Source organism: Opisthorchis viverrini (assembly GCF_000715545.1).
Source record: "Opisthorchis viverrini unplaced genomic scaffold opera_v5_241, whole genome shotgun sequence".
NCBI classification, from domain to species: domain Eukaryota; kingdom Metazoa; phylum Platyhelminthes; class Trematoda; order Opisthorchiida; family Opisthorchiidae; genus Opisthorchis; species Opisthorchis viverrini.
The window spans coordinates 697,600-715,364 of NW_008751893.1; the positions used below are offsets into that span (position 1 = coordinate 697,600).

The window sequence follows — 17,765 nt, forward strand, 5'->3', positions numbered from 1 at the left end:
ACAGTGCTGGATTTATGCACCAATTTACCAGCTCGCGCGTGCAATGCGCAGCTACCTACCCCCCCCCAATCATCGGTGAACGAAACTGTGGCAGCTACAACCAGTGTACGACGAGTACGCGGTTCTTACAGCTGGCAATGATGATTTCCAATTCTGCACAGTGGGTGACCATCCTTATCAGAAGAGGCTTTTAGATGAAGTTGATTGACACTCGGATTTTCGGAAATCCGGCGCATTCAGATTTCGGCTGCTTTATAAACTCATGAGTTTTTATTTTCTTTCGTTAGATTGCTCAAGAGCATGGTGTCGCTCCACTGGAACAGGCAAGTGATTTCAAACAGCGTTGCGACGAGGATTCCTATGAAATAGTTTCGCGTATGAAAAACATTCAGGTGAGCTGGCCTTCCCCTCTGTAAAGAACGTAAGCTACAAAAAGCAGTATCGCGATGAGTTTGGTGTATTCAGTCTTCAAATCAAGCCGCTAACCAGAAGGCATAAGACTAGGGAAGACGTGTGAACAGCTTTACCGCGGTGGACCAATCACAAGACCGACCATTATCGCTTTGGTCTAGGATGTTTCACTAGGCTGCCGCGACACTTTTGGCCTGAGATAGCGCTTACCTGTTGACTAATGTAATTCGACCGTACGAATTTCGGTGTGTTCATTGACACATGTCGGCATTGTTTAGAATATGCATCGTAGATGTTTCACTGTGACCCAGAGTGTATGGTTTACAAAAGTGGTCTACAGACGTCTTTCCTACGGTCACATTACGGACCAGTTTCCTCTACCAATGGCTCCCCACAATTCGGCAGCCAGAACAACTCACGTATCCATGCCCAATTCTAAATTGTTCTCGTTTTAACCAGGAGATCAGACGACTCCATTATACTATGCTAAAGCACTTTCCTCATTCTTTTTACTGCGACCACATTCATTTTAGTACGGTTGCCACCGATTTATACGTCAACTTAGCTTGGAAACCGTTCGTGTCATAGATCCGAAAAGTTGGCTGTTTTGTTTAACCTTCACGTTTTACACCGCTCACATTTGATGTGCGAAGACACCGAGGCTTTTAAGGCAGCATGTGTGTTTAGCTAACGTAGTTGTACAGTCGAGCCTAGCGTTTACAGGCCTTACAATTATTTCTCTCTGACAGTCCCAACGTCTACAAAACACGCGGAATATGGATTTGATATCCAAACTCGTCGGGTTGCTTGTCCAAGTTCGTTCACTCACGGAACAGGAAGGTGCAGCCTATGGGTGTTCGAGCATTCAGGATGCATTGCGTGAAATCAAGGCATCTGTTCACCCTAGCAACTTGCAGTGAGTTTAACCCATTCTTCACATTATTTAGCTATTTTCAGGTCGTCGCATAAAAGTAAATCTTCCACGTGTGCTGTTATCTGCATTTCACAGACTAGCCCCGCGATCATGTAGGCAGAAAACCGCAGACAGGAAAGCTAATGCCAACCTTAGTAGCTACTACCACTCGCTTGCTCACTGTTAAGTAGCACTGAAGCATCGGTGTTGAACACTGATGTCATGCTGTCGATGATGATGATGATGGTGATAAGTAGCTACCACAAGTGAAACGAACCGAATCCGTTGGAACGTAGGCCTCCTGCGATCGTCAGTAAAAGCAGTGTTAAACATCAATGCATCGCTATCGTCCTGTGCGTTAATTAGGACGTTTCGAGGATGCTTTGACCAGCGATTTCTCCGTGGCAGATAAACAGCATTGATGCTGCTTACCTCAATGGTTCGACGCACCATGAATCCACGAACTAACTGATTTCATCATCATAACCGGCATCACCGTTCAATACTGATGCTTCGCTGCCGTACAACTACGATCTATTTGAAAGCCCCATTGTGAACAAAAGAATGAAAGTAGACGGAAAAGGGAGTTAGGGCTAGCTCACTACAGTCATTCTAAGGTGTCCACACGTCCAGACACTCATGCATGCAATCTTTATAGGAACTGACAACAAGACCGCCATTAACATACATTAGCAGTGATATCTTGTTGCGTCCCTAACCCTATTCCCAGGACTGGGAATAACGCAGTCCTCATCGTGGAAGGTGAGTGGCACCGACAACACCCAAACATTTCATAATTTCTTTCTTTACCGTCTGCAAGATCAAGGGTTGGCCACCTCTCTGAATTGGACACAGAGAACAGCTCTCTTCGGCAAACGATGGTTTGACTTGCGCAATACATGGCTTAATTAACGCAGCTGCTGTTTCTGGACACATGCTTTTGTAGAAGTCAACGCTGCACCACCGAACACTCGCTTTCTAATTGTCTCCTTACGTATTCGCCGACACCAACCTAGGCGATCCGTGGTTCTGAGACAACGGTTGTCGAACACCCAAATGTGTATCAGTTGCGCTGCTCAAACACGCCAGGTTTCAGCCATACAACAAAATAGCCCGCACTGTAGCCTGATACACACGTTTCAGGGATATACGACTTTGATACCATAGGTGTCTCGAATTAGCAAAGCCGACCCGAACCTTGCAGATTCCTGCATTGGCCCCATCTATCGCACCGCGAATCGGAACTAATGCAACAAGTAACGTGAAACCCTATACAAATTCAAATGGCTCTCTGGATTGAAATTGGTGTGTTCAATGACTGCATATGCCTGAGCAGGGCCTCACTGTGTGGACCCAGAGTGCATACTCATGGACGAGACGTCTTTGGTCAATTCATCCAGAAGTACATGCGTCTTCTCTTCGAAGACGAGAACGATGTCGTCTCGAAGAGCTAGCACATTGCTGTGTTCTGACGGCTTGTGTGCATCCGCCACCCACTGAACTCTATTGTTGGGTGACCGCGCGACACTCGAAGAGTCTCATAACAAATAGGTCAAATGTTTGAGGTCTGACGAACACGCTGCTGATCCTCCAGCTTGGGGGTTGGAACATTGATGATGCCTTGTTCTGGAAAAAGTGAAATGCTCTTGTATTTTCCGCCGCATTGCTGGCAGGCTTTTAAGTCCGAAACGTAGCCGGGGACTCTAATCGTCCTTTGCATGTGTAGCCTCCCTGCAGTATCGCAGCCCACGTACAACCACGAATTTTACACATAGAGTTACACTGATGCCACATTGGCCGTCGCGTGTTGCCATCAGCAGGGTTACCTTGCTGCATATAGCCGGACAGGTAAGCGAAAGCAAGCTACTTTCCCTTTTTTCTCTTTTTATCTCTCTCACTCCATGAATAACTCTCTCCTGGTAGGCTCTGCAGTTAAGACCGATAACTCCGTTCATCGTGCATCATTTTTGCAAGCAACATCTGCGCGTCATTCGGCGCCGAAATCACCAGCCATCTGGAAACCTCGCCTTTTTGTGGCTCGTGAAACACTTACTCAAGAGCAGCAAGTGTGCTTCAGGCTTAGCAAGGCTTAAGTTGAACCAATCTTTTACACTCCATCGGGTGCTAGAAAAACATCTTACGTACAATTTTATATTCCTGGGTTTACAAGACCACTTCGACTCAGTTGAATGGTCTGTTCTCCTTGACACACTTAGCCATCAAGGACTGTCCCGAAAATTTGTGAACATTATAAGTTCTCTGTATTCTCTGACTTCCGGGCGTGTGGGAGAACACGGGAACTCCAAAGGTTTCCGTACACAAAGTGGTGTTCCTCAGGGGTGTCCAATCTCTCCTTTTTAATCTCATGATCTATAAGATACCGAGACGAGCCCCGCAAGGTCTTAAAAACCCCAGTGTCCAAATAGCCTCTGATCTGGAATCGACATCGTCCCCGCCTTCGAAGAAGCGGTAAAGGCGCAGGTGTCTCTGGGCGAACTGATCAAGTTCATCGCATCCATGGGGTATGCACATTGCATTCGCAAAATGTACGGCTAGCTCCCGGACGTCCAGTCACTGAATACACCACTTTCAATCCATGGAGAGACACTCGAATGTAGTATAACAGATAAGAGCAACGCACAATTATGCAAGGCTGGAGTCGAGTTTGCTCATTTGAGGCACATGGCGTCAAAGCGGTATATCCCTAAATCTCAAGGGACATGTGTATCAGATTACAGTGCGGGCTGTTTTGTTGTATGGCTGAGATTTGGCGTGTATGAGAAGCGCAACTGAGGCGATCATTGTCTCAGAGCCATAGCTTGTGTGGGTTGGTGTGGGCCAATCCATAACGAGACAGTGAGATGACAGATGTTCTATTGTACAACAAGGGCTTCCATTGAAGAATATATCCAGAATCGAGACCATATATTTTGCAAGCCGAACCATCGTTTGCTGAAGGGTGCTGTTCTCCGTGTCCAATTCAGAGTGGCGGAAGCAGAGAGGTGGCCAACCCCTTACTTAGGAGAGGGTTATGAGAGAGATTATGAAACGTTTGGGTGCTGTCGGTGCTACTCGCCTCGCAGGATGGGGACCGCGTGATCCCCACTGTGCCTGGTTGGGGAAGCTGCAAGCTATGTCTAATAATGTATTTCAACGGCGGTCTTATCAGTTTCTATCCAGATTGTCTGTATGAGTGTCCGGAGGTTAGACACCTCGGTATGATAGTAGTCATGTCGCACTGAGTCACTTTCCCGTCCACTTTCATTTTTTTCACAATTAGGCTTTCAATGAAATTATGGTTATAGGGCAGCGAAACATCAGTGTTAAACACTGATGTCCTGCTGTCGATCCTAATGATGGTGACAGACTGCCGGGTTGCTGATTCCTAGACTGTATGTGGGAGAGTGCAGCGCTTGTGTTAGTTAGCTGGTAAGCAAGTTAGTTAGTTAGTTAGTTAGTTATCCCATTGAAGGACGCTAACAGAGCAGAGACCATAGTTTTAGGAGGTAAACACTAGGTGGATGGACAATGATTGCCATAAAGTTCGAGCTCCTCCTGTGGAGGAGGTTTTTGAACGAAATTTTATCCTTTTTTCATATCCTAAACGATGAGTTGATTCGCTCGTTTGAGGATGCTTAATAACGATCGTTACTACCATCGGAATTTCCGTGGACACAAAGATTTAAGGTATGTCATCACCTGTTGGAAGTTTTCGTGATTATTTAAGACCCTGTGACTTCCCTTTTTCGCATCAGTCTTCGGAACTCACATTACCAGCAGATACTTGGTCAGACGGAATTACGATTTAGTGAGAATCAATAGTGTTTTAGTCCTGTGTTCAGAATTTGAAGTGTTCGTGGACATTTCCTGAGAACTCATAGTCACATACTGTTTGAGTAATCCTTCTCTCCTTGCTCAACTGTTCTGATTCTTCTACATGGTGTTTCCCTGCTTTGGTGAGAACTAACCGGAGTAGTTGCTCGAGAGGAAGAATGTTCCAGCAATACTGATTTGACCGCAAATTTACCGTTGTATTTTTTGCTTGTTTTATCCATTCTAATTTTGGCATAGCTTTCGGAGTTTCGCTAACCTAAAAGATAATTCCGGAAAGGTTCACCTGACCGTAGTGGGGATTGAAGCCTACATGGTTAGCAGGAGTGTTTTCGCGGTTGCTAGAATGCCAACCCTAGTCGCGAACGCTATTTGGTCCATCATTGTGTTTCCCCTCTTTGATATGTTTTGAGTGCATCTTTAGGTACGAGTCAAAGAGGTCGGACTGGATGCAGATGCATTAAGGTGCACGAAAGCAAGAAGTTACCATAATTTTTTCATCAAAAAATATCGCGCCTGCAGATGCATTAAGGTGCACGAAGGCAAGAAGTTAACATAATTTTTTCATCAAAAAATATCGCGCCCAATAAATAGTTGTCACAGTTCTCGTTTTAAGAGAACTCTATGGCGTTTCAATAACAATTCAGCACCCTTTAAGGACTTGCCGTTTGCAAAGACCTGAAAAAACCGAGAGGCTACTATTACCTCTCTGGCACATGACTGAAAGTTAGCAGACGAAAGTGAACAAAGGTGAGATTAGTATCATGACATTTCCAGAAGTCGACAGGGTGTCGGATATTCCTAGGCTGTTTGTCCCCTTTCTAATCTTTCAACGATGGAATTGTCGACTTGTGATCAAAGTTGCTCGGTAAATTGTACGCACTATTAGACTTTCAGCTATCTACTTAATCCCTGTTTTTCGCTCTTCTTATCTGTCTTTCAGAGTGTTTGAAAACTCAGTTGAGATTTGTGCTCACCACATACTGTGCGGACTGTGTAGTCAGAGCAATCTCCACGCTTTCCTGTACATGCATCCAAATCACATGCAATACATCTAGCCTATGTATATATTTCATTTGTACTTATTTATGTTAATAACTGGCAGTCATTTGTCTTCGTATCGCTTCCTTCTTCCCTGCCGACCGATCGCATGTGATTCCTTGTTTCATTATTTAGCCATGGGGTTGGATATAATATGTGTATCTCCAGGGTCCTTTTCGGGTGTTTTATGGGTTTAACCGTAGTGCGCAGCATGCATTTAACTCTGATTTAATATTGAATCGGCGTTTCGTCGCGAGCAGGAAGATAGAGCCAGCTTGTCTTTAATCCGTAGCCGTTGTTCACAAATTCTTACCTTCCTTGCTGTTCCAGCCTGATGCTTATCTGAACAGTATGATATTCATGTCAGTAACGCGCCGTGCGTGATGCCCAGATATGACGCACCAATTCGGTCGAGTTGGAGTTAGTAATATTCAAAAGAACTTTATTTCCGGAGCAACTATGTAGACTTATCTCGTCATATATTTGCATCAGGCATGGGCTGACCCCAGAAAATAATTCCCTTAGTCGGTTACCCAGGTTATACACTTGTGTCCTCTGTGGTAACTAATGTATCTATTCGTTCTTTATCGTCTCGTTTCTTGACTGGTTCATTCGCACGGAGATGGAGGTAGCAAAGTTTTTAAGGCGCGAACTTACTGGCCGGAATATCCGTGGTTCGGTACTCTGCTGCTCTCGTCTAGGCTAACCTGACAATATCTTAACCCACTTAACCTCGGTACTCTGCTGCTCTTGTCTAGGCTAACCTGACAATATCTTAACCCTCGTGTTTCCCCTGCGAGGCGTGGTAGGTAAACACCGTAGGGCGCTACAGCTGCATTTTTTATATTATTTTATATGCTCAACAAATCAGCAATAGTACCAATACCCGTGTAACTTGTTTGAGCTTCCTACTGACGGAGGGTACTCAGTTCGAATCAGCCGGGTTTTGGGATTAGATTGGTTGGATTGACATCTCTTGGAGAGTGATAATACAGGGTGCCATGACTTCACTGTCACCGATGTTGACGAATATTCTTTGGATTTGTGTCCTAGTCATATCTGATATCGCAATCGCGGGTTCAAACGAATCTTTCATTCCAAGAGAGTACTGAACTCCCTGATCCTCTTGTCAAAAGTAGGTATCTAGCTTAATGATTCGATACCTGAATCCTTAGAATAATATGCATTTCGTCTCAACCGTCCTGCCCTCTTGAAATGGCAGCTACCTTCAGTCTGCTCGAGTTTGGTTTGAACAGAACCTTCAGATGAACGCGCAGTGAATGTGTACAGGCACTCAGTGACTAGGTTCTTCATCTCCCGTGGAGCCTCATTGCGAACCCGTCTTGCGATGACGGGATAGCTTATTGGTTAGAGCACGAATTTGCTGACCGGAAGGTCCGTGGTTCGAACCCGACCTCTGCCTCTCGACTTCCCCTGTCTGGACTTGGGCAACCTGGCAGTATCCCAGCCCTCGTGCAACCTTCGGGTGGCATGGCAGCTAAGCACCGAAAGGGTGTTGCAGATGGATAGATTAGTAGTAAGTGCCTGCGCTTAATTACCGTACGGGTCAGAAATGTGGCCCAGCGCTCTGAGAGCGTCAAAAGACTGTGTTTGACCATCGATGTCTTCAGGGTATTGCTGGCGTCTAGTGGGAGCACCGGATCAGCAATGCTAAACTACGTCGGTTGGTTTTCCGAATAAACAACTCATTCACTGATCACACTTCATAGATTGCGCTGGCTTGGCCACTTGCTCCGTACGCCAGTCGACCGACTTCCTCAAAGTACTCCTTTCTAACAACCACGTAAAGTGCGTAAACGAGCCACTGGAGGTCAACTAATGGCTTAGCAGCAAAGTATAAGAGCCATTGCCAGCAAGCTCATTTGTGCCGGTAATTGCAGTCCTCCTGGATGGGGGCCCGAGGCGTGACTCATCAATGGTTGTAGAGATTGTCACACATGGCCCAGTCGCACCCTCGGAGCTCGTGCATCCAAGGTATCGAATACGCAACTATCCCATCTCAAATCATCGGTTAACGAATCCGTGGCAGACATGACCACTACGACAAGTACTCGGTTCCAGTACGTGTTCCAGCCCTCGTGCAACCTTCGGGAGCTTGCAAGGTACCTTATTTTTCAAGGGAGGAAATCCATGAGGCTGAGGGTATCTACATCGAACGGCTATAAACTGAACGCATGAGTCTCATGGAGTAAAATGCCATCGGCGAGGTTGATTTTGAATCTTCGGTGAAACTTACCTAGCACAAGCCCGCTACAGAACCGCTGACGGCCTTGAGCGTGACACCGATAAAGTAGTGACAGCACGCCCGCCCTCGGACTAGTGAAGTGCCATACTTTGTATGGTTTCAAACCCTGTGTAAAAAAATCACTGGAACCTTAATCAGGGAGGGGCGAAGGTCATCTCCACTGGCTGTCCTCTAGTTGGAACTACGCAGCAGTTATTGTCCTGCTGCGTTTACACTTCAAAACATTCTTAAACCATCTTATCACGGGCTTCGAGGCTTGAGGTGGGGTTTGAATCTGCTTAGTTTGATTTACTCTGAAATACTTGATGGGTAACTGCAGAGGGAGGTATCATTTTGGAGCTTACTACCAAAATGAGGATTGAGATCGGATGTCAATTTTTTGGCTGGCATCGGTCACTAGGAGGACCAGGTTGCGAATTCGGTACACGAACGAGAGGGTTAAGGGTATGTTCGACTCCTAACACTTGGCTCATCGCTTTCGCTTCACCCACGTCCCACCGTTTTTATCACCCATCCTCCAAATCTGGAGTCATTGTTCACCCAACCTCATTCTTACCTATGATATCTGCACGTCGCAAAACGCTAACTTTTCACTCTCAGGCGCTTGTCGACCTGATTTCAAACTGGTTGAATTAACAAGGTGACTATGTACTTTTTGCTATACTTTCCACATCTGTCTGGACTATTTGGTGTTCAGGATTTGTAGGAAAGTAAGCGGATGCTCACCAGGATCCATTTGACGCGTGCACTTCATAATCGTCTTTATATACAGATGTCCCAGTGTCAACAATAACCCATAATGAAGGACCATCCTAGCAAGCCACAACGCGGAGAATCTAAAAAATCTTATAGGGAATAACGACTCAAATGTCTTTTTCATGGTTTCAGCACAAAATGGTTTAGTCGTAACACTTTGTTGTTTCTAACGAACAGCACGTCCCCAGTGCTGCTTCGTCAATAGTCCTGGTCTGTTGTCAGGAATTCGCCGCTCCGGAATTTCACTGTGCTTCCGTGGGTGAATTGCACGCAAAATCATGCCACATCGGTGCTGATCACTGATATCGTGCTACCAGGTCGCCCTAATTGCTGTGTACAGCAGGGCGGCTAAGTGAAAATGGATTACTGATGACGCCTTTCTCTTTCTCCCGTCTCACTAATATCTCTCACCTTAACGGCCCAGCAGTTAGGACTGATAACTTCGTTCCTCCTGCACTGGTTTTGCGGACAACATCTGCGCGTCATCCGTCGCCAACATCTTTGAGTATCTATACATCAATCTTCAGCTCCAGTCTATCTGACTGCTTTCAACGTCCGCGCTCTGAAACAAACGGGACCACAAGCTGCTCTTACTGTCACACTCACGAGTATCTATACACCAATCTTCAGCCCCAGTCTATCTGACCGCTTTCAACGTCCGCGCTCTGAAACAAACAGGACCACAAGCTGCTCTTACTGTCACACTGGAACCGCTTGGTAATGAATGCTGTTCGTCGGAAACAAGAATCCAAGGTACAAGTACAGTGATTGAGCTAACTGCCCCATCACTCTCCGTTCGCTGGCAACCGCGCACCTCTGGTTATACAGAGGCCGCTGCGGTTCGCTGGCAACCACGCACCTCTGGTTATACAGAGGCCACTGCGGCAGAATGTGCAGAAGTTTGTATCGTCCTAAGTCACTTGGCGAAAGGATCCGTGCTTGACTGGATACTCGTTGATAGCCGCCTCTGTGTGGTTCGCCTGGCAATTTCTGTGGAGTCTCAGAAGCGGAAATTTGAATTATGTCCGTTTTTCGTGTCCGCCCACGCCCCAACTGACACCATCAAACAGGTTTTCGTGATGGTTTGAATACCCTGTTGCAGTGAGCTAAAAGCTCAGATATCGTTGTGGTTACCGAAGATTTCAGTGCACAAGTGGGCAGGCTTATCGCATCTGAAACTCAGTTGCATCGTTGACATGGATTGGAGTCGGTACGTAGGACAATTCCTTCAGCTGTGTACTGACTGAAGGCTGTTTTTATGCAGTACTAATTTCCGAAATGACCGAAGTCGTTTGGCCACAGGGTGTCCTCCAACGGTGTTCTGGCTACGAGTTCAAATTGATCCCACGACCATCAGTTACCAGTGGTGCAGATCAGTACTGACTGCCGCTTGTTTTGGGACATATTTATGGGTTCCGACCACGTGTTCGTCCCTTCTCCATTTTCTAGGGCCGCGAAACATGCGGATAAATCATCATCATCATCATCATCGCAGGGCCGCGAAACATGCGGATAAATCACTTGGCGACCAAGAGACTGTCATTTCCGGATGTTAGGCAAATTTACCAGAATCTTGTAGAGTCTCTTTCAGTTGCTCCAATCTTAGTTATAAATTCATACTAGGACGAGATCACCACCTCTTCGAACAGTGCTGGGAGTTTCGCTTGTGGCGCAGCGCCACCAGGCCCACTGAAGCCCTGGATATCAGACCGCGAAGTGACACTGCGTAAATATCGGGGAAATATCTAGGCAGCAGATGAGGCGATCCAGCAGGTTTGACGTGAAGGTACATTTGTGTGCGTAATGTCTGTATGTTGGCACCTAAGCCCAGTGAGTGAGACGATCAATCTCCTCAGCCAAAGTCTGCATCAAAATATTGACTGCACTATCGCAATGGTTGGCGCAAGTTCACCACAATAGTCCAACTTTTAAGAAACGGGTTGCCAGCCATGTTCCAGCCCAGTAACCTGGGTAAGTTGAGGACTGTTTGTCAGACGCCTACTGACGGGCCCGGTAAGAGAAACCTGGTGGATGTTGCATGGACATCTTCCTGTGCAACCCAGTGGGTTTCTGAGCTACACATGTTGTCGTCCGACAACGAAATTTCAACAATCTCGCGCAATGTTTTCAGACTTTGACGATATTTCCATTTGGACTGTAAGGTAATGGCATGCCGGTAACAGTCATTTGACGTCGTTTGTTAGCTTTTCTATATGTCCATCAGTGCCGCTGCATTAGATTGACTGCATCCCGTCACTCGCGTAAAATTACCGGAAACCCAAAAAATATACCAGTTACCGATGACAGTACTTTGCGTTTCACATGACTCCCAGTTGCCGGTGGGTCTGGTGTACCGATCAGATGCCCAAATTTGGATTAGCTCGCTTCATCCTATCTCTGGATAACAGGGCTGCACTGTTCCTCTACTTACAGGCTCATTTCGATGGTTTCAACTCCTAGGATTCGTATAATGTATAAACAGTTCGGAAATATGGTTTTCGTTTTACCTTATGACTGGTTGCAACGCTTCTTTTCCTCCAGCCCTCATGAATAATCAGTCCAAAAAACAACGCGAACAAATCAGAGCCAACGAACGTGAACTACGTTCAGCTAAACGCGATTTGGCGCGTAATGCCAAGGAATTGGAGAAGGATGAAAAACAACTAGAGATGCAGATCAAGCAATGCGCTGCTCGCGGAGATAAGCAAGGTGCCGCCCTGTTGGCTAAACAATTAATTTCACTGCGGAACCAAAACAAACGTAACATGATTTGCAATGCCAAGCTTAGTGCAATTAGTTCTCAACAGCGTGTTGCTGCTTCTACTGTTGCCATGGGAAGCGCAATGCACTCTTGTGCGCAAGTCACAGCTAAAGTGAACAAGGTAAGTGTAATTCGCTCGGGTATGATATACGCGCTTTCGGTCACTTCAGCCAAGTGCCACTAACTGACGTACCTCATGGTTACCAATTTTTATGGGGCATTTGAAACAGCATGATCTTTTTTTGTGAGAAACTATTAGGGATTTTGCTTCGGAAGTGCGAGCTCCCTATGCCAAGCTGTCGTGTGATTTCACGGCCTGGTTTCGACTCCACTTCTAACTTTGATTACTCCTGGCTTACTTTGGCCGTTTTGCTATTCCTATTCCTCTTTCTTGTTACACAGTACCTGCAGGGTGTTACTCCCCTTTTGTTTACGTTTCTTTTTTCCACTTGTTAATCATCTTCGATCTCCTTATTCGACGTAAGAGATTAATGAGCGTTGCCCGTAAGCAACCGAATTCGATCGCCGTCAGTGTTGGGTTAGCCTTTACTGTCACGGAGTAGATGGTGACATTACTACTTATTTCATGTCCTAGATCACTTTTGCTGTTACTCAGGTTCTTCGGAGTGACCATCAGTTCATCGAATTCGGCCTTTGGTTCATCGAACTTTCAATGTTTCGAGTAATCGTTCCGCTGACCATAATGATAAATACAGTATCTTCTTACATTTTGGCGCACGGCTGCTAGACTTCCTACGCATATGGTCCTTCTTGCATTCCATTTGAAGATTTTCCGCCGGATCTACCACCCTAAAGCAACGAAATTGTTAAATTGACGGTGTGTACACTGAGGAAGCATGCGAGTAGTATATGGTCTGGTGTTCAAACTGCACATCTGGTAGAAGGGGAAGGTTATACCGGAAATAACGCAACCGCTGCACAGTGTTTGTTTACTATTGTCTGATGATCAGTGAACGTCCAGAAAAGTTCAGAACGACGCTTGTGAAGGCTCACTTCAAAAACTGTTTGTTTTCGTGTCTAATAGCCCGTAACTGTTCAGTTCGTATTTACCAATAACCAACTTCTCAGCAAAGGTCTTTTCTTCCTTCACCATATTAGATTCACAGCTGGAAATCTGCGAATATTATTCTGCCATCGAATATGGACCATGAATTACTTGGAAACACGCAGGATTTCAACTGCTTATTTTACATAACCCTGGCATAATGACCCACCCGACGTCCGACGTTCTGTATACCATATCCATCATAGAGCATCAGACATTCGATATGTATATCTTCTATCCATCCATATCTGTAGGCTTCAGTCTTGCACTTCTAAAAATCAAATCATCCACAGTTCTAACTCATCCATCTGACCTGCTCCTCCTATCACCAGTATGACTATCTATCTCCCCTTGGATTCCACTGCTTTCTCTTTGACAGCGTGCTACTCTGTCATTACCCTCGAGTGGATCGTATCAGGAGAGATAACACTGTCCTGGAGAATCCACAATGAGCGACCATTATCCTATGTTTAAAGGCTCCCCTAACCTGTCTTAAGCTTTTTATTTGGAGGAACTCTGATAGTCAGGGACTTTCAAGACTCGTTAATGTGCGAATGCGCAGGTGTCATGAAAAACTGGGCGCCATTTGCGTACGTGAGGCGATGTACATTATCTTTTGCTTATTAAACGGAAATCGTTGGTCAGTAATTCCGTTGATGTGTGACAGCAGCCCTTGCAAGCACCCACCAACCATGCATGACAATGATGGTTCAGTGTCGATTTCGTACGACTGGTAAAAGTTTCTCACAGTTCGAACCGGACTATTTGTCTTCTGGGATTCTTCCCATCGATGTCAGGTCTATCATCTTTTAATTTTCGGTAAATCTTTTTTTCATTTCGATTGATGATCTCCAGTCTTTAATAGATCTCGCTTTTTCCTGCGAACATCCCGAAGTAATGCTTTCAATATTGATTCGAATAGATTAGTGGAATACAGGTTGATAGACAAACGCTTTCAGCGAATCCTCTCATTTGAGATTTCTCCCCGCAAGTGTGAAGTCATTCTGTGCACAGCTGTTTCACTGCTGCTGGGAGTCATTCGATTTGCGCCTGTTGTGGATCTATGCGGAGGTTTGAACCCACAACGTTCTGTAGTTGAATTTCGCACCATTCCGCCAATATACCTGATCATAAGATGGTTTACGTACACTGAAATGGAATATGGTGACAACTTTCCTTTAACTACGAAGTTTCCGCCAGGTGATCCGGTTTGACTGGTTCCTTGAGTGATAACATGTCAGAGGCACGGGCTGCCATCCCACAGTTTTCGCACGATAGCGGTGGTCGAGTTTTCTTTCGTTGTGGATGTGCATACTATTCCTAGGAAATTGGCCAGAAAAGCCCACTCCCCTCATTGATGCCCGATTTCTACAGATGATTGCAATTTTCGAGCACTCCATGTAATATTTGGATTTATCTCTTTCCTAGTTTTTAACTTACCAGGCCATCCGCCCAAATAGGCGTTTCTTTGTTTTACGAAGTAAAGTTTGCTCATCGTCCAGTTGAGAACTGTTGTGATGAACGGGAATTCGTCGTTGAAGCAATGGACTACTTTGAACCATTTAGCCCAAACAGCGGATGGATGGATGAAGAAAAAATGTTGGCATATCGCGAATTGTCTTCTGAGCTCTCTGGTCGAACGAGACGTTTACTTAAAAGGATCTAAGAACAGCATTCAATGTGACTCCAGACAAATAGCCTTAAAATAAACCGAGCGCCATCGCCGCTCATTTAGTGAGAACGAACCATCATCTAAATATTAGAAAAGCATCTGCAGGGTTTAACTCAGCCAGCCGAAATCTGTGAGATTCCGTTTACTATCAACACGAGGAATCTTCAGCCATCAGATTACCTAAGTTGATTGTGTTGAAAGTAGTATTTTTGTTCCCTTTATCTGATATAGGCCCAGGTCGGTCGGTCGCTTGAACTGGGGAAATCGGTCACCTTGTCAGTAAAGTTCGCCAATGAATTCAGAGGTCGTTCTTCTGTCTTGTAGACTTTTTATTATCTTCATGTTTCTCGTCTGAAATCGTATTCATTCATGAAACTGGGTTCTGATATACTCTGGGTATAATCCTTTAGAACATGGTTGGGAAGAGGTTTCGAATTCCTAGTAGTAACCAGTTTAGGGATGACTACCGAATCGCGATTCAGAAAATCGATGTAAAGATGCCCCATTGCGTCAAACATCTATCTTGCTTACTGAAGTGTATTGATTTTCAGGTCCTTCGCAATACCTAACAACTGTCGATTAATTTCATTTCGTTTTGGTTGGTGTTTAATTGAGTCTCACTAGATCGAAGGTCAGTAAGTTGAGTCCTCAATGAATTAAAGGTTCATGCTTCGATTCTAATCAGTTGTGAACTACACCTCAAAATGTAGAATTACTTCTTGGTGTATGCATAATTGATCCCTCCTTTCGTCATCCGTTTCTATAGAACTTAGACACGACGAAACTGGGGAAAACTCTGCAAGAGTTTGGGAAGACACAAATGGAGCTAGGAATGAAGGAAGAAATGATGGACGATATTTTGGATGATTTGGGCGATGACGAAGAAGTAGATGACGTTGTGAATGCCGTTTTGGACGAGCTCCATTTGGATGTCAAGTCGCAGTTCAGCAAGACGCAAGTCCCGTCTGGATCAGTCTCAACTGCAGAGGCAGAGGACGTTTCCGAGCTGCAAGCAATGTTGACCAAACTCCGTGAATAACGGTTCCTGATTGTTGTATGTAAAGTTAATTGAACTTTATCACAGATTTTTCCTTCCATTTACTTTCTATCCTGTTCAAATCGGGTTTTCCAGGTTCCGTGTGTAGTTTTTTACCTGTTCCTTTCACACACGTCGATCGTGTTTTCGATGACCTCGCCTAGTTTTCCTGGTGGCAACAACACCGTTGAACCTTCTGGACTGAAACGACAGTCAGTATCCATCGTTATTGGTTAGTAACTCAAAATCTGTGATCCTTCCATTCACTTGAGCCAAGTGCGTTTCTCCCGAGTACTGTGCTTGTATATTAAGTTAAGTGCGTCTCTCCCGAGTACTGTGATGTATATTAGGTTTTTTGATCACTGTTGCTCGACAGTTCCTCACTACAACTGAAGAGAACTTTTCACTCATGCTCTTTTTACTTTTCTATGTGATCATTCTTTGCCAGTTTAAACTCACGTGAAAACAACTTAATTTCACAGATGCAATAATAAAATGTAACACCAAATTCACTCGTTCGTTTTGTTTTCCATTTCCATATGGCTTTAACTATTTGTACCCATTCAAGGTTGTGTACTGTTCGTGAGGATGACTGCAAATTTGTAGTTCCAACATCCTTGGAGCAAATAATATTATTGGTTCTGTGCTGTTCACCCCTAAGGAAGTAAGAGGGCTGAGACACTGTCAGCGTGCCCAAGCCTAGTCAGGAGTACTCGAAATGCCGAGGTTGGGATCGAACCACGGACTTTCCGGTAACTGGGTTTGCGCCTGAAGCAGAGCCATCTCAATATCTTACGATGGTTTTCGCTAGCATTGACGTATGATTGAGCTAGTTGGTATTGTTTTGTATTTTCTGTGCGGTCGATGACGGTACCATTGAATGCAACAGTAGTTTTTGGGCAGATTCGTACGCTAGGTGTTGGTTCCACTGCAAAGCACTTCAAGAAAAAACTAATGCTACTTGAACGGATCCGTATACACCAAAAAGACTAAGGGCTTGGTGCAGTTAGGCTTCTTGGAACCCTGCTAAATGTGTTTTTTTTAAATCCGAAAAATTATCAGTCAGTTGCATGGTAATTTGTGGATCCCCTGCGAGAACTGGTTACTATTCAGATGGAATAGTCTAACGATTCACCAGTGATAGCATTGTTGGAATACATCAACATCTGTTGTACGTAAACTTTATTGACTGTGTGTAGACAAAATGCTGGATGAGTGCGACAATACACTCATTTGCAATTCAATTTGGGTTTCACAGGAGACAAGTGAACCACTCGCTTATGATGTTCTTCAGCTGAATGTGCTGCATAAAGACCGCCTCATGTTTCGCAGTATATTTTCATAAAGGAAAACAAAACTCTTCCTGTCGAAGAGTTTGTCAGTAACCTTGTGAGTAGTTTCCTGCCAGATGGTTGTTGTAGCAGTCGTTAAACCAGTGGAATGTACTGACCAGTTTCTGGAACAGTTCGCATCAAATTTCTTGGCTGAATATTGAATAATTACATCTCTTCTGTGGGTGTGAGCTGTAGTGCCGTGTTCAAGTCGTAACCTCAACCCCGTAATGATTGGTTGAGCAATCGAGTTGTTAGGTATTGGCGCTTCTTGCATGTTGACTAACCGGAGGAAATATCACACAGGCAAATAAATCATGTTCTCGTGAAGGGCCATTCCTCAGAAAATACACCTTGAACCATTGAAGCGTATTTCGTCTGCAAATCCTCTCAGAAGTGACCATTCAATGGAGGCGAGATGACTCAAGCGGTTAGAGCGCTAATTTACTGACCGGAAAGTCTGTGGTTCGAACCCGACCTCTACCTCCCGAATTTCCCTGTCTAGGCTTGGGCAACCTGGCAGTGTCTCAGCCCTCATGCTTCTACCGGGTAGCATGACAGCTAGACACCAGAAGGGTGTCACAGCTGAACGATTTGTCTTCGGGCGGTCTCTTTAGATGAAGAGATTCGTAGACAACACTTATGCCCCCCCAAGGCGAAGGGTTAACTGAGATAGTTGCC

At 45.1% G+C, this 17,765-nt stretch overlaps 2 protein-coding genes across 2 annotated transcripts in view; one reads left to right on the forward strand and one right to left on the reverse strand.

Annotated features, from left to right (window-relative positions):
- T265_08791 (hypothetical protein) overlaps window positions 1-16,260 on the forward strand; it is a gene marked incomplete at both ends in the record, with an annotated part of 30,484 nt that extends 14,224 nt beyond the window's left edge. The window contains 4 exons of the mRNA XM_009174691.1: window positions 288-392; window positions 1,161-1,327; window positions 11,803-12,100; window positions 15,484-16,260. Of these exons, the coding sequence (XP_009172955.1) occupies window positions 288-392; window positions 1,161-1,327; window positions 11,803-12,100; window positions 15,484-15,756 (843 nt within the window). The remainder of the gene's footprint in view (window positions 1-287; window positions 393-1,160; window positions 1,328-11,802; window positions 12,101-15,483) is intronic.
- Window positions 4,497-6,189, reverse strand: T265_08790 (hypothetical protein; the record flags this gene model as incomplete). Its single annotated transcript, XM_009174690.1, has 2 exons — window positions 4,497-4,709; window positions 6,133-6,189. The coding sequence occupies 2 exons, from the start codon at window positions 6,187-6,189 to the stop codon at window positions 4,497-4,499; spliced, it is 270 nt and encodes an 89-aa protein (XP_009172954.1).
- Window positions 16,261-17,765: the final 1,505 nt, after the last annotated feature.